Below are 16460 nucleotides of genomic sequence, written 5' to 3' on the forward strand. Positions count from 1 at the left end.
AATAATGTGATCATATCTGATTAGCTGTTTTATCTTTTTTAGAACCAGTTCAAGAAGCGAATAAATTGTCTTGAGCGACTGTTGGCGGAGGAAAGGAAGAAAGTGGCCACTACAGAGAAGAAGCTAGCTCTCGTTTCCACGGAAACCCTGTCATCCGCCATGTCTGACGACGCCAAGCTTCACGAGCGGGAGAAGGAACTCCTCCAAGACGAGGTAAGATATCACGTGTTCTTTAAGTGAAACTAATCACGTGTCTCTTCAATAAGGTCAAAGGTGATAATAACCACATGTATGTTTGATAAATTTAAAGGTGTTTGGAAGCACGTGTCCATTTGATAAGTGATTTGAATCACATGTCCATTCGATAAAGTCAGATGTGGTAGGTATAACGTGTCCATTCGATTATTTCAAATGTGGCTGGAATCACGCGTTCATTTGATAAGGCCAATTGTGGTAATAATCGCACGTCTGTTCAATAAGATTAATGGTCAACGGCCTCGGACATTGATGGAAAGTTCCATTGTCACGCTATAGTTTTATATGGTATATGGTTACTCGGACTCAGTAACGCGAGAAATCCCTAAAGTATACCGATTGGCTTAACTATCAGAACGCCATTTTGTTTCCTGTACAAAATGGATAATATCGATAGCAATAGATAAAGGATATACATTTTATTCAATTAGATGCAACGATGACTGTCGTTGCTTGAAAAATCCGTTTATTGTACTTAGTATGCTATTGCCGGTACCAATCTGACTGATCTATTAATGATGTAATATTTAAAATGCTTTCAGTTTTTACTTAATGCCCGATTGAACCATCTTTAAATGGAACAAAAACATATTGATGCAGTGTTAAATTTCATTTTAATCAATAAAACAATTAGTAAATCGTCAATTAAAATTATGAAAGATAGAATTTGAATAAACAATGGTAAAAAATTAAACGAGTTGTTGCAAAAGATAAAGTGGTATGGCGGAGATTACGGGTCGTCTATATTTGCATATTACAGAGTTATCTGCATTGCGGGTAGGTATTAATTGTGACGTCATGTGTTTTAGAGCGTTACGTCAGAGTTTTCAATGAAAACGACAAAATAATGACGCCACAGTGAATACTTTGCGGTAAGGGTGATAACTCTGTAATATGAAAAAATCGAGTACAAATATATTTTAAATTGAAAGCGTGTGGTTGTGTGTCCAGGGGGTGTCGTGTTTAAAAGGTTGAAGCTGTGAATTGGGCGTAAACCGAAATAAAAATCCATTAAATGCATCACACAACTGCTGTATCCGTTTGTGGGCCTTCTGAGAGGTTGACATTTACCGTCAGTTCTATGCTAAACTCTACAGAATCCCACCCAATCGATATAAGTCACCATACATAGTGTTGGTGAAAACAGACATGAATGAATTACCAGCCACTATCATCCGCCTATGATATTGTCACTTTAACGTTATCGTTTTGTAATATTATACCAAATAAAACTGATCAAATTTCTGAAAGTGGGAAAATAAATCGTTTACACCAGGTTTCATCACAATAAAAGGCATGATTGATAGTTGTTATTTTTCACGACAACTTCACCTTTTAAATGAAGTGCACTTGTACTGACTGAGATTATTTGTTAAAGCATAGTTATAATATCCCCTAAATTCAAAATTATCAAACGAGAGTGAATAAAATAAAACTTTTTGCTGAAACATGTTACTGGCAACGACTTTTTCACGAATTTATACCTTAAGGCGTTTTCTCGAAGATTTAATTTCGCGATCTGGTCTTCTGGAGTTCTACTTAACCTATCTTTTTAAAAAGGTTTGCGAAATCCTGAAGAGTTAGCGCGTTCCTAGTTCTATTTGAATGACAGCCACTTCATTTCGCCTGTCACGATTTAAACTGAAAATAATAAAATCAAATGCATGCGGTTTTGAATTGTCGCTGTCAGACTTAAAGTGTATATATGATTATTTTTCAAAATTTCGCGGATCAGGCTTTCAAATTTGAGAAAATATCATCCCCACGAAAGGAAGGCTATCGGTGTGAACAGCATGTCTAATGTCCGATTGTACCATAAATACACTCGAAATTAACACCATTATGACGTAAAAGATAAACAATTACGTCACAACAAATAATTTTTGTAAATAGCCTTCGCCCAAATTGAAAAAAAAACCCGTACGATATTAAAAACAAACATTTTTATGTAAGCGATTCTATTAAGAATTTCTCATAAACACAAGAAATATGATAAGCAAATCATTCCACGGGTGTTTATACAATATAAAACTATTTAACTTTTGTTTATAAATCCATATCCTTCTTAGCTTTTGTTTATAAATTCCATATATTTTTCTTAACTTTTGTTTATAAATTCCATATTCTCAAATACCGCGTATGAAGTTGTGTGCTTCGTTGTACGGTAGTATCAAGTATTAAAGTTATATTTGTCTTATATTGATTTAATAAAAGTAAAAGTATGCCTTCATATTTTACACTTTCATTCATTTTGTTAACAACTACGAATATATTTTAATAATTAATTTTTCTTTGTTTTCATACCAAATCTGGCTTTCTGTTTGGCCAATATTTTTTTGCATACCACTATGAAAAAACAATTCCGAGAATGGCGCGAAAACCCGACGTTAACAAGACGTCACAATAGAGATATGCGGATTCACAGTTTGCAGACGAATTTTTTATACCCCGATAAAATTAAAAAATAGTGACATCAATGCTGAAGTAAAAACTGCCAACACTTTCTATTTGAAAATTATGAATGGTATGTATAATGCCTTCAAAATAATTGGTTTGTGTAATTAAAATTTCCATAAAAATCGCAGAAAATTATATTTCGCTTGTTACTCTACGATTAAAGTTACCTAACTTGAAGTGTAATTGTTTGTTGCCATAGCGACCAGTAATTAGCTAAACCGATTAAATACAGTTGTTGTGCTATTTCATACGCTCAAATAATCTCAAACCACAAAATATATGGAATGAGAAGCTGCAAATGCAAAAAGTATTTTAAACTAATCAAGAACGTTAAAAAGGAAGACAATTGCACTTTTGATATACGAAAAGAGTACTTTTAATTGATAAGGTTTCCTATTGAATGTGCGGATTTATTCATGTTTTTTTTTCTTAGTAGTACCGTTGTGACTGTAAATAAGTTTTTTTTTCTTCTTTTAAACACATTCGTTTAACCAACTGGTTTATTTATAAAGAGTACCCTTTAGCATTCATCAGTGTGAGAAAGTCTGTTGTACCTTTTCCCTTGCTGAGGTGACACCTAATTCTGATTTACACACTAATACATGTACATACTAATTACATTTACCGTTCTTCCCCGGCATACATACTAGTTTACCCGTTGCTAGTATAAGGTTACTGGATAGGGTTCGCTGCTCGGAGTCTTAGAAAATATACATCACTGAATGAAAATATATAAGCGATATTTTATATCACAAGTAAATAAACCACTTATTTAAAAAAAATTCAAACGTGGCCTTGAGTCAAGAGGGAAATAAGGAATTAACTCTCAAGACAATATAAGGATTCTGGAATTAACTCGCCTTTGTCAATATATTATTATTTTAAACTGAGAAATGTTAAACTATATTTTGGAAAGAACATTTTAAAGAACGTATTATATTAAATTATTTTAGAGACGTAATCCTCCCCATTGGTTTCATTTTGAAATTATACAAAAAAAAATCGTTAAAACATTGTAAGCGATCCCTTTGCTAATATTTCAGCTGTCGATGTTGATAAGAGACGGCATGTCCAGATCTGATATTCCTTTTACGTTAATGTCACACCATTTATCACTTTTAACGGATGACGACATTTAGAAAGTACATTTTACTGTTTTAGGGATTGTCAGTAATATTAGAAAATGACATGTTTCATATAATAGTAAACTGTTAATGTAGTGCTCGAGACAGCTGACAGGAAACCCAATTCAGTCTCTCAATAAATGATAGTTACGGCAACACTGTCCTACCAAGCTTGAGTTCGCCACTGTTTGATTTTTCCAAACAAGAAACAAAACAAAAAATAACGTATTATGCTCATTTCAAGATTTCAACCAATAAACTTTGAGCATTAACGTACGCTCAACAAGTGTTTATGACTATTTCGCGTTTTAATGATGAATAATTAAGGCGACTTAATTTTTCGATTTGATTTTGATTAATAAGTTACCATGGTTTTTTATAAATTATTTTGTTTATTCCACTGCGAGTATTTTTATGACTTCTCATCGACCACGAAATACGCCTATTCAAAAGACACACGAAAATAATTCAGTTTACAATATTACTATAATATTATATTGTAAGTTATGATTACCGGCGTAACATGATATTTTGAAGGGTGGTATTTTTACCCCGCGGTCATTTTACCATGGGGAAAAATACCATTCTTCACCGGTACGTATTATAACTATTCCCAAGTATAGTTAACATTGAATACAACGACAAAGCGCTGTTCCGGTGATTTTATGAATGAGATTATAAAAATACTTATTTTTAGAAATTGGTAGAGGATTTTACCAATAATCAACACGTTACTTTAAAATTGGGTTATGCTGACATTGTGACATCTTCTTCCCCGCAGGTTCTGGACAGCAAAAAGCTCTTGCGCATTGCCAGTGACCAGATTAAGGGCCTGCGTGAGCGCGTGCTGACCTTGGAGGAGGAAAACAAGGTCCTTCAGTCAAGTCAGGCTATGGTAAGTTGATTTCCTTAGCTGTAGAAATACAATCGACATCAATCAAAAATGTGTCATGTATGTGTGTATAGCTTGGGTTAAAGCATTACAGTAATGGCTTCAGTCAGATATTGATATTCATACGATCCTCATATTGTTTTACAGAATGATACATATTCAAAACATTCATCTCAGCCACATAAGTGCCACGTGTTTAAATGATTGATGAACAGATCAGGTTAAAACAATTTTATCTCGATGGGAAAATCCAAAATACTGATAAGAGAGCAAATGTTGAATTCATCCGAAAATCTTCAGTATGATGCACGTAAATATGCATATGGTGATTAAAAATATGTAGTATGTGATAACATACCGTTCATGTATAACTGTTCATTCTAATGGTATCCCTTTTCTCTAAGTGCAAACTATGCCTTGAATTATTTGCTTAATTTTATGTTCTTAAATTGATTTATTAATTTTCCAAAACATTTTAGTTACAATTGAATATATTCCCATTTCAGGCTGACACTGACGAATCTGATCTAGACCAAACTCCATCCGGGAGTGTTGATACCGTCATTGAACGACCAATCGGCGGGGCCGACACATCGGCGGTCAAGGCCAAGACACCCTCGGTAGGTCACTTCCTGTTACCAATGCAACAAGCAGAGATAAAATATGATTGTAGCGTGTCATTTTCTTTGTTGTCATGAAAAAGAGTTGAATGACACTGTTAATTGTCGAAGAAACAATAACTAAAACTATCATTCCTTCTATTGAAAATCTTCCAGTTTAAAGCCAGATTAGAATGACAACGGCGATGCACTCTAGGGTGTTTGGTTGTATCAAAATATTTCGTTTCTATTTGAATGAAATGGATACACTTTAGCAATATCAATAAAAATATTTGGCATTATACAAGACTAATTTATAATCTTCATTTCAGCAAAGCGAGGCTGAGATTATCATCCTTGGAAATGAAGTTGAAGTTTATCATTCCAAGGTAGTGGAATTGGAGGCACACCTAAAAGAGGTAAGCTTTACTATTCTAGAAGGGTAGAATCACGCGTAAAGGATGAGTGGCTAACATTAACAAGCAGAAATTAAAGATTTGTGTTCAAATGGAATCTTAGGTAGTGTAATTGTTGTATCTTTTACTTTCTGTCTGCTTAACATTTCAACCTTATTTACGGTTGAACAAATGGAAACAAAGTGCAAAGTATAAGTGTAGCATTGCATCAAAATCACTTTGAAATAAAAATGTCAATACTATTGTCGCTAAGATTGATGTAGATAATTAAACGGACCTCTCAGGTTAAATGTATAGAAGATTAGGGAAAATATAAATGATTCCTGTCGAGTGTCCCAGCTTTGAATGGAACCTAGGTTTCCGGTGTGTAAAAAAAACTACGACTCCACCGACTGAGCCAAAGAAGCTTCATGTTTCATCATCAGAGTGACAGAGATCGTTATTAACACTGTGTATAAATCACACCGACCCGCTCCTTTTTACACTAAATATAACTAAAGATGCACGACAAATGCAATAATTTGAACAAAGACAAATTTTAATATAAAGTTTCTTTAATTTTTTACAGGTGAACGAATATTGGCAAACTCAAATTGCCTTAAGAGATAAAGAGAAGGAAGCGTTTTTGATGGAATCTAAGCAGATGAGTGAGGACTGTAATTCATTGAGAGAATCCATTTCAAAACTGAAAGAGGAGGATATTCGGAAAGAAAAGCTCCTGAAAGGACTGGAGACGATGGTTCAGGATAAGGTCAGTGTTGTATTTCGGAAGGAGGAAATATTACAGGAACGTGAGGAAATTATACGTCAGCGTGAGGAAGACATGCAATCCATGCTCGATCAAATCTCGCAGAAGGACGAGGAACTACGTGAACTCCGCGAGAGTTTGCGCACGAGGGATGAACGTTTGCGCGAGAAGGACGTCGTCTTGGAAACAGTTAATACTAATGTGTCAGATAAAGAGCGGGAAATAAACTATTTTAATGATGAGTTGACAGAGATGGAAGGAACGATAGATAAAAAGAACAAAGAAATTTCAGATTTGGAAGAAAAAATATCAGAGATAGGTAGCGTAACACAATCAGATATACAAACCGAAAATATTAGGCTCAAAAGAGATCTCGATAGTCTCGCTACCAATTTGGGTAAACTTCATACAGATAATAGTACTTTACAATCGGAACTAGAAAAGGCCAAACAAGCTCTAAGTGAAGCGATGGTCTTATGGAATAAGGATAGGTCTAATTTAGAGGCGGAGTTAAATATAGTTCGCGAAAAGTTACACATGTATCAAAGTACTTTAGACAAAAATGAACCTCAGATTGTTGCTACTTTGAGAAAAGAAGCACATAGAATTTTAGAACAAAAAGAGAAAATTACTGGAGAATATAGAGTTCTACGGGTTGAAAATGATGCAAATTTACGAACTTTGAAAAACGAAAAGTACAAACTTCAGGAGGAATTAACTCAAAAAATTAGGCAACTCACGGCAGAAATGGCCACAAACGACAAAAATACTCAGGAACTAGATCGTCTAAGAGCGCAGGTATGTCCGGGTCATCCGGAAGTGAGAGAAAAGTGGCGTAATAATAACACAGAATTTACGTTGAGCATGCTAATAGGCTAAGTGTTTAGTAAGAATGCTAGACAATGCATGCAATCATCATTTTTTCAAATTATTAACAATCTTGTCTACAAAAATTAACAATATCTCATATAGCCTAATTTTAACTTTATCATATAAGATATGTTGTTTTAAGTAGAATGCGCCTGTATATCAAACATATGTATTGTAATTTACAAACTGTTCACTGTCGAAAATTTCTTTGAAATGGAATATAAATAATCAATCATTTTAGGTCCTATTGACAGCTTCGGTCATTTAAGGACTGCCTCTTTGATAAAAAAAATCTTTTGCTTGCTGTTGATATTTGTAATTACATGTTGTGATAAATGTTATAGACTTTTTCCCATTGTTAGTTTAATTCCATTAAAAATTACTACCAAAGGCTATTTAAAAACTATCCACCAAGGTCACTTTATTCAGACAATGGGCAGACCAGTCGTCCCACTTCTTCTCTTTTGTCAAACTTACTCTACATCTGGTTATTTTCGTGGGGATTGCTTTCTCGCATTGCAAAATGGTTGTATCATACATACTCTTAAATATAAGAAATTTAAAATGTTAAATAGTTAATTTTCTCGTTTAAGTTCACATCGCGAAAATTTTGATCCATAAATTCTTCCGAATCCTAAACTTACAGAACTGCCGAAATCACTCTACTCAGTAAAATAATTGTTTCCCTTTAGACTTGCAGTTATGTCCGGATTGTGAGTTTTCCGGTCTATTAGTGTCCGGACTGCTGTAAACCAACTTTCTATCGTGGCTTTTTCATTTCGCGATTTCAATTTCAAACCAAGTTTGCAAAAATTAGCATTTGCGGATTTCCTATCAATATAAATGATGTAGATATCGCGAAACAAGTAAAGTATCGCATGTCTATTGTATTGGTAAATAGGATTCTGTGTCCCTCCCAAGGCTATACACGTTAAAACAATCAGCCGAACAAGACCTCCTAATAAGACCCCTATATCTTTTACACATCTTTGTAAAACTGAAGACGAACCACCACAGTCGCGTCACTGTAGCAGTAAATGTAACACATGGGTTGTTCATGATATGGATCTCGACATTTCATGCCACATCTTACAGAATGTTGTTTCTGTCTGCAGATAAATCACTGTAGAGTCTGTGTACAGTCGGTTTATTGGGTCTAACTTTGAAATATCCCCGTCAGAGAGGCAATGAAAAGCAAATCCAGTTAAATGTACCTGATAACATAGTTCAATGTAGGCCAAGTATCAGCCATTTGTCTTTTGTTGGCAAACTCGCGTGTAAAGTGTTGCAATGGTAAATGTAGAATAGACGAAATTCATTGCGGTAGAATATACCTGTTTTAGGCGCTACAAATTTAAGCTGGATATTAATTTTGAACAAGTAAACCTTATGATTAATGTTGAACAAATCTTATGATTAATGATGAATAAGTAAATCTTATGATTAATTTTGAACAAGTAAATCTTATGATTAATGTTGAACAAGTAAATCTTATGATTAATTTTGAACAAGTAAATCTTATGATTAATTTTGAACAAGTAAATCTTATGATTAATGTTGAACAAGCAAACCTTATGATTAATGTTGAACAAGTAAATCTTATGATTAATGTTGAACACGTAAACATTATGATTAATTTTGAACAAGTAAATCTTATGATTAATTTTGAACAAGTAAATCTTATGATTAATGTTGAACAAGTAAATCTTATGATTAATGTTGAACAAGTAAATCTTATGATTAATGTTGAACAAGTAAACATTATGATTAATTTTGAACAAGTAAACATTAGGATTAATTTTGAACAAGTAAACATTAGGATTAATTTTAAACAAGTAAACCTTATGTTCAATTTTGAACAAGTAAAAGTTATGATTATTTTTGACAAGTAAACCTTTTGATTAAATTTGAACAAGTAAACCTTATACTGAATTATACAAAAAAAACTATTTCAACAACATAACCATTCAAAATATCACTGAGACAATTATGTTTTCGTGTAAGTTTCCTTTATTAGAAATAATAGATATATTTAGATATCAATAAATATGTTCCGTATATTCGTTAAGCCTAACAAATCTTCCATAGCATTTTTAGACAAATTTCGTTGAAGTAGGTAAGTTGAGGATGTTGTTAAGTGCATGAATGTGGCAGGTCAAATACATGAGTTTTGTATCTTTTGAAACACCAACCCACGTTATATTAACCGCTAGCGTCATTTAAGGACGGTCTCCCTTGTATGCAGTTTGTTGAGTGTATGGATGTCTATGTTTGTGAATGTATAGTGGTTGGTAGGGTGTTCGTTTATGCTGAAAGTCTAATTCGTAACAAAGCTTATTTAATATTTGTCACTCTTGTATGGATTGAGTTTCGCGATTTCTTAAGTTCATATCCTCTCGTAATAATAAACTGTTGTCAATTTTACAACGTCATTTCACCAAAAAATAGGGTAAAATACATCGCAGAGTACATAGGGTCTTTGTATTCTGACAACAAAGAGTTTCAGAAATTGCTTGCATTTTACACTCGCTGAGGATAGTAATTTGCTGGCGGTTGACTTTTGTGGTATATCGTTATATTTTGGGATTTTGTGTTATCAATTGGTTGTAGCTGACATGATTCTGCCATCTATTCCGTCTTTGCAAATTACAGAGTGGGGTAGATATCCATTGTTACGTCATTATTTTGTGAACGCAATTCACGTCGTTTTCTCCGAAAAGTATGACGTTACGCTCGCAAACGCCTGACGTCACAATCAATATCTACCCTCAAGGGCAGATAACTGTGGAATATGCAAAAACGGAATATCCAGCTTATAATCAAGTTTTGGTTCTGTGACAATTCCTAAGTTAAATATAATGACAAGAATGAGGGACTTGACTGGGTCGATCGACGACCAGGTAACTCAATCGATAGAATATCCGGTTAGTGTTCGGAGGTCCTGGGTTCGAGTTCCAGTCTGGCTACTACATTTCCTAATCCGTCTCCTGTTAAAATGTTATAGAAAACCTTCATAAGAGTGTCTTTAAAGTTTCCAGCCAAGCTCAAAATAGTTTTAAAATCAGTCCGGATGTTAAGTGCTTTAGCCAAACACCTAACTAATACCACTGTTTAAATATTGCAGAGTTGCATCCATAAACTTGAGTCAAAAAACTATTACGTAACATTTTCATCTGTATATTCTTCAAGAAAACTGTGCGGCTTTTATATGCCAAGTGTCAAAACAGCATTTAAAGATAAAAGCAGAGATCTCAAAACAACGTTTTACCGTAAAACATATTGAAACAGAGTCTAAAATGCTGCCACACTAGAACGTAGAGCAGGTTACTGTATGATAACTCTCCCAAGGTAAAATGATATAGTGCTTGGTGCGTTCTTTATTGGACGTCAAATATGATGAATTATACTCCGAGATGTTTTGTTAGCTTCGTGGGTCTGCAAATGTTATGAAAATGATATTCATATAAGTATATCAGTATTTCATTAACTAGAAAAATTCCTATGCATAAATTTTAGGAAATCTAATTCATTATTGATTCGCAGTCTAAATTGATTTTAAACTCTTTTTTTCCAAAGATTTTAAACGAATTTATCATTGTCAAAATGACATAATAATATTTGCTTGTTTTTATCGCCAATAACAGGCAAGTAAGCGATAAATATGGAGTCTGAAACTTGTGACCAGGGAATTTATATACACGGTATTAATAAGCTCCTTGAAAAGGTTTGATTTAAAAAAAAATTGTTCATTGTTAAATTAACAGACATCAAAGGATTAGACACAAGTTATTACAACTTACTATAGATATAATCTTCAGGCTGATAAAACTATAACTTTTATAAGATTAGGTTCTACCATCAACATTGTAATATCCATACATGAGGGATACCCTCATGGATATATCTAACTATAAACTTAAACACGCTGGAAACTCATGATTAGTTAGTATCGACTACAGTAAATACAGCTAATAAGTTTATATCGTACAGCGCAAGGTTCAACTTCTTTATGACTCTCATATCAAAGTCATCATAACACAAACATTAAACCTTGATCTCTTTTTCATCTGCGCCAAAAGATTCAGAGCAAAGCTAATATAAAAATAAGAAAATATTTGGTTATTTCCGTATGTAAAACTATGATATGACGTATATCAGAAATGCGTGGCTTTCTACGCGTGTTTCCTGAATTAAGGATCTTGCGCGTAAAATGTTTGTTTATGACTTTATTAACAATATAAAGTAACATCCTACCTTTAGTGATAAAACTAAGATAAACACACAACAAAGGCATAAAATTGATAATCTAAAAACTATCTGAAATATGTTTCCTTATATTCCCCGCATAGAAGTGGAGGGAAGGTGGGTTCACACTAAAATCCCGTCTGTCTGTAATACGCATATCTTGTCCGAAATTTTTGGACCAATTTCAATGAAACTTTACAATAATGCTAGTGACACTTCACAATATTGCTAGGGATCATGTATAGATGTGCAAGAGGGCTTATTTTCTGAAATGATGGTTTTCATGGTAACTTTATTACTATAAATAGTCAATCTGTAAATTTTGAACCAATTGGGAATATTTAGTTTTACTTACGATGTATGTATTTTTACTTGATGTATTCTTCACTTATTTTCATACTACATTACATTGGTGTACTTATATATCTGCATATTGCCTTTGATGAAATTATCGGCATGGAAGTACTATCATATTTAAGACATTGCCCCTGAAAACACATTTAGGCTCTCCAAAATCAAAGACCTGATCAGTCCATTATGCAATTTAAGGGATGAATCGGTTTATGTAGAAAAATTATTTTTAACATAGATTATTTCTTTGCATACTACCAAGAATTATTTACTAAATTATAGATTTCACTAGAGTAACAATGTGTTTCATGTTGACAAATAGTAATTCATGGTGGATACGCGATCACTCTCTAAACTCTATTCGTGAAACATGTATTCGGTTTAATTATAATGTGTAGAATGCTTGTGCTTTCGTCTGTTTTTATGGATGGCTTTTATGCTTTTGTGATATGAATATGATTAAATATGATACACAGAGTTATCTCCACTTGTTGAGCGGTTCGTATGGGTTACGTCATTAGTTTATGTGTATACATCGAGCAATTAAACAATTTCCCGCACAGTTCCTTGCGGTCCAATTATATAATGAACCCTTGGAGGAAGTGATAGCTCTATACAAAATTGATGACGTTTCACTCAAAACAAATGACGTAACGCTACAAACATGCACACGCAAGCAGATAATTATGTATAAAGAAAAGATGAAAAAAAATGACAATCTGGCATAGCTCAGATCTTGAATTATGATTTATATTTCACAATACACTAAACAATTACATGCACAATACAAAATGATGAAATAATATGATTATTTTTCTCTGACCATTTCAGGAGGATATTGCCTACCAGATCCAACACCACGAGAAGGTGCTTAGGGCCGAATACCTAGCCATGAAGGTTCGTTACGAGACGAGACTTGAAAATCTCCAGAAGGAACACATGAAACTTCTGTCCTTACTAGACACTATGCAAAGGGAGAAAACTCTGGACAAGGAAATCATACGGGGTGTCCAGAAAGGCATGAGCCAAATGAAGGTGACGTACGCCAAGGATTTGTCGAAGTGGAACGAGGAGAAGGACATACTCGCCAGACACGTCAAAGAGGTCAGGGGTCAATCAGTTGAATAAATGAATTGATTGATTCATTTATAACGTTCCAATATTTACCCGAGAGTCATTCATATACCTGTTGAATAAATGAATGTTTATTTGTGATATTGAATTATTTACCTGGATTATGTAAGATTTGTCAAATTTTATTTATTATCAAAACTATGATACGGACGTAACCGGTAGTGAAGTGTTTTGAATTTTGAAATATATAAACAATATCAATATTTATATAGACATACATATCCTGAAGAAAAAAGTTCAATCTGAAAAAGAATTAAGATAATTCTATTTTTTTCAGTTTTTCCTCACTTCGAAGTTAATTCTTAAATGCATATGATTAAAGGAAATTACCGGTGCATCAAGCTATTATTCCTGTTATTCGTTCTTAGTTATTTTGTTATATGATAAAGATGATTAACACATTGGATTAATAAAGTTAATATAGAGTTATTTATTTCTCTAGATTGACGAAGGACGGAAACTGGCCAAAGATCTCCAGGAAAAGATCGAGGAGCTAAAGAACCAGCTGGCTGACCAGGAGTACGAGCGTGCAGAACTAGTCAACCGTATCACCACCGAGCGGTCAGGCTGGGACGTGGACAAATCTAACATGCAGAGCAAGATAAATCAGGTAGGAGCTTTGTTATTTGTCAATGACCAACTAATCATACGATTGGTTGATTTTCATTGAGCTTGGTACAGTTAATGTTGATAGTCAATGTTACGGTGAGTTTATCAAAGATAACGAATACCAGAATTGTATCCCCAGTAATGACTAATCTGCATATACACTTAAAAGTTCAAATCTAATGTAAAAAATGATATGTTGTTAATCATTAAATAGTATGTTTCTAACAATAATTTCAGCTACAAGAACAACTAGCGATGATATCCCAGGCCCAGAACAGAACTAAAAACATGCAGAACCGCATGGAGGTAGCCTGGGAACAAGAGCGGTCGGAACAGAAGCGACTCCTAGCGGAGGCTCACGCACTCGCTCTAGATCTACAGAGCCAGCTGAAGGCACGTGACGAAGAGTACGTTAAGGAAAGGAAGATGTTGATTGAACAACTTCGGCGCATGCGTACAGAAATCGATGAAGAGCAGCTTAGTCGCGATTCCCGACAGAAAGAGGTAATGCAATGCATAATAATCTTGACAATTTAAACAGACTGGCATTTCTTGTTATTTTGTGGCGCACAACTTGCTGTGCATTTTTCTTTAACGAATATCGACCTAGAAACATTAGCGTTGTCAAGCCAATATTATTTGCGTAAATCGTTCATGCGCATTTCTGACGCCTAGTGAATTTACCTTCACAAGCAAAACGTCTTTAACTAAATACGTCCGATTTTGACCACATTTTCTACTGAATTTGTCTTGGTGTTAACATAATTTGCAAAGCACTTATGAATAACCATATTCACTATTGCATAGATATGACAGGGAGATTGCACTTATATGATCTTTCATTTGCGAAATGTTTTAATGTTATCGATTCTGTTATATCTGGTCCCGTTTGTCGTAGATTGACGACCGCGGACTCCGAATATCGGAGTTGGAGAGGAGAGTGGAAGAGGTCGGGGACAGGGCAGCTAAGGAACAGGAATCTTCCGTAAAGGACAGAGCTGACCTGGTCCGGAGGCTGGGAGAGATGAGGAAACAGCATAAGAGGGACCAGAGGAGAGTTGAGGACGTGTTAACTGGGGTTAGTTCATATGTTAAGATATTTGATTCTGTAGGATTGTTAAGGTTTACTGTGTACTCTGTAGGACAACTGATGATATTAATGAACAACTACACTTATATGAATCTAGTGAATGTAAACACAAATTTAAGCGGATAATTTATTTTAACACGTTAGCGCAAGGATAAATTTACGCATTTCCTGTTATTACTGTGCTTAAATGGAATGGAGGGAGGACTAAAAGTGAAAAAAAATAGCGGAATAATCTTTAATGTTAATTCTCTGGAGTAAAATGCTATTGTTTTTTCTAGTTTACTATCACTCTCTCAAACCTTCTAAGCTGTCATTTTTAAAATCTATAACCTTCATTCTGCAGTTGACACGGTTAAAAGAACTAGCTGCGATCGTTTCGGATTCCGAGAGAGAAGACCAGACCTCGGACTCAGAATTAGTCTCACGACTGGAGAAACTAAGTAAAGGTCCACTTCCTGAACTGGACGTCGACTTAGGGGATCCCGCCCAGATCACTCCACGGAAATCGATCAGACAACGTATTGATCAGGTCATACCATACACTTTATCCTGTTTTTACTACTCGCCCTTAAGACAAAAGAACAGAAGATGATGATACATTGCAATAACTCACTCTGTACTTGCCATTTCTGAATAATTCTGTAAACCTTCGATCAGTAAGATCAAAGATTTATTTTTCTTTTATCCTTAATTCTAAGATATTTCAACAAGTAATACTTTATTATTTTCTTTACTATTGTTCTAACAACTCGAGTTGTTTCTTGCCTTACATCATATTAGGCATTCGAATATCGGATTATCTTGCTAGCCGCCTACACAATCCATATTAATGTCCAAACGTTCTGAATTTCGTGTCAGGTCTGGAGCTGACTCGGATTTATTACTTTGCTATGAATGAAACATTAATAACACTTTTTATTATATTTTTGTTGCAGGTCGTTTTAAAACATATTAAAGAGGTAAATGTTCCCTTTTATTTTTGTAAGGAATATAAACGTGTTTTTCATTTCTTTAATTGCTTAAATCTGCTAATTAAAATAAATATCTATTCTTTATTTCAATTATCTCTCCTAATCCTGACGGTTGAATCACGTTTTCTCATGGTTGTCATGTCTATTTAGAATAGATTATTAGAAAATATTTTTAATACTTTCATATCTAACGAATTTATGGGTTTCGCACAGTTGACTTCACTTTCGAACAGCATTGATAGTGATGTATGTTTGTAAAATTTCCAGTAATTGATACCGAGGTGAGGTGACTGTCTCACGGGAGGTAGGGAAAGGTAGACAACTCCACGTAATGGTCGCTACTAATTTTATGTACATTCATATACGTTGAGAAAACACGGTTACTGCAAAAGAAGTGATGATAAGTTGAAATAATACAGTATTGTTTGACGCATTGTAAGATATGACATAATCTATGGCGATGTATTTCAGTCTCTGAAGGAGATTCATTTCGCCGTGGAGGACATGGGAAGGCCACGTGAGATTTCAGATGAGGAACGCAAGAAACTAAGAAGGCAAGTTGGAAACTTAATAAAGAAAATGCATCCTTTACCTCCAAAATCATCATCTCAATCATCACAGAAAAAAAATTCAATAGTATTTCAGAAAAAAAATAAGTGAAATAGACATCTTTTATTTTAAGAATCGTCAATAATGAGA

General features: G+C 34.2%; 1 protein-coding gene across 2 annotated transcripts in view; it reads left to right on the top strand.

Moving 5' to 3' along the window:
* LOC138309139 (uncharacterized) overlaps positions 1-16460 on the top strand; it is a 103776-nt gene that overhangs the window by 83736 nt on the left and 3580 nt on the right. Inside the window, exons 6-17 of one of the 2 annotated variants that reach the window (XM_069250288.1) lie at positions 43-213; positions 4618-4731; positions 5235-5348; positions 5660-5746; positions 6312-7289; positions 12789-13061; positions 13534-13701; positions 13938-14204; positions 14599-14778; positions 15134-15319; positions 15726-15749; positions 16233-16315. In XM_069250288.1, the coding sequence (XP_069106389.1) occupies positions 43-213; positions 4618-4731; positions 5235-5348; positions 5660-5746; positions 6312-7289; positions 12789-13061; positions 13534-13701; positions 13938-14204; positions 14599-14778; positions 15134-15319; positions 15726-15749; positions 16233-16315 (2645 nt within the window). The remainder of the gene's footprint in view (positions 1-42; positions 214-4617; positions 4732-5234; positions 5349-5659; positions 5747-6311; positions 7290-12788; positions 13062-13533; positions 13702-13937; positions 14205-14598; positions 14779-15133; positions 15320-15725; positions 15750-16232; positions 16316-16460) is intronic. The other variant, XM_069250289.1, reaches the window with a different exon arrangement.

The sequence above is a fragment of the Argopecten irradians genome, chromosome 15, assembly GCF_041381155.1.
Source record: "Argopecten irradians isolate NY chromosome 15, Ai_NY, whole genome shotgun sequence".
Lineage (NCBI taxonomy): Eukaryota > Metazoa > Mollusca > Bivalvia > Pectinida > Pectinidae > Argopecten > Argopecten irradians.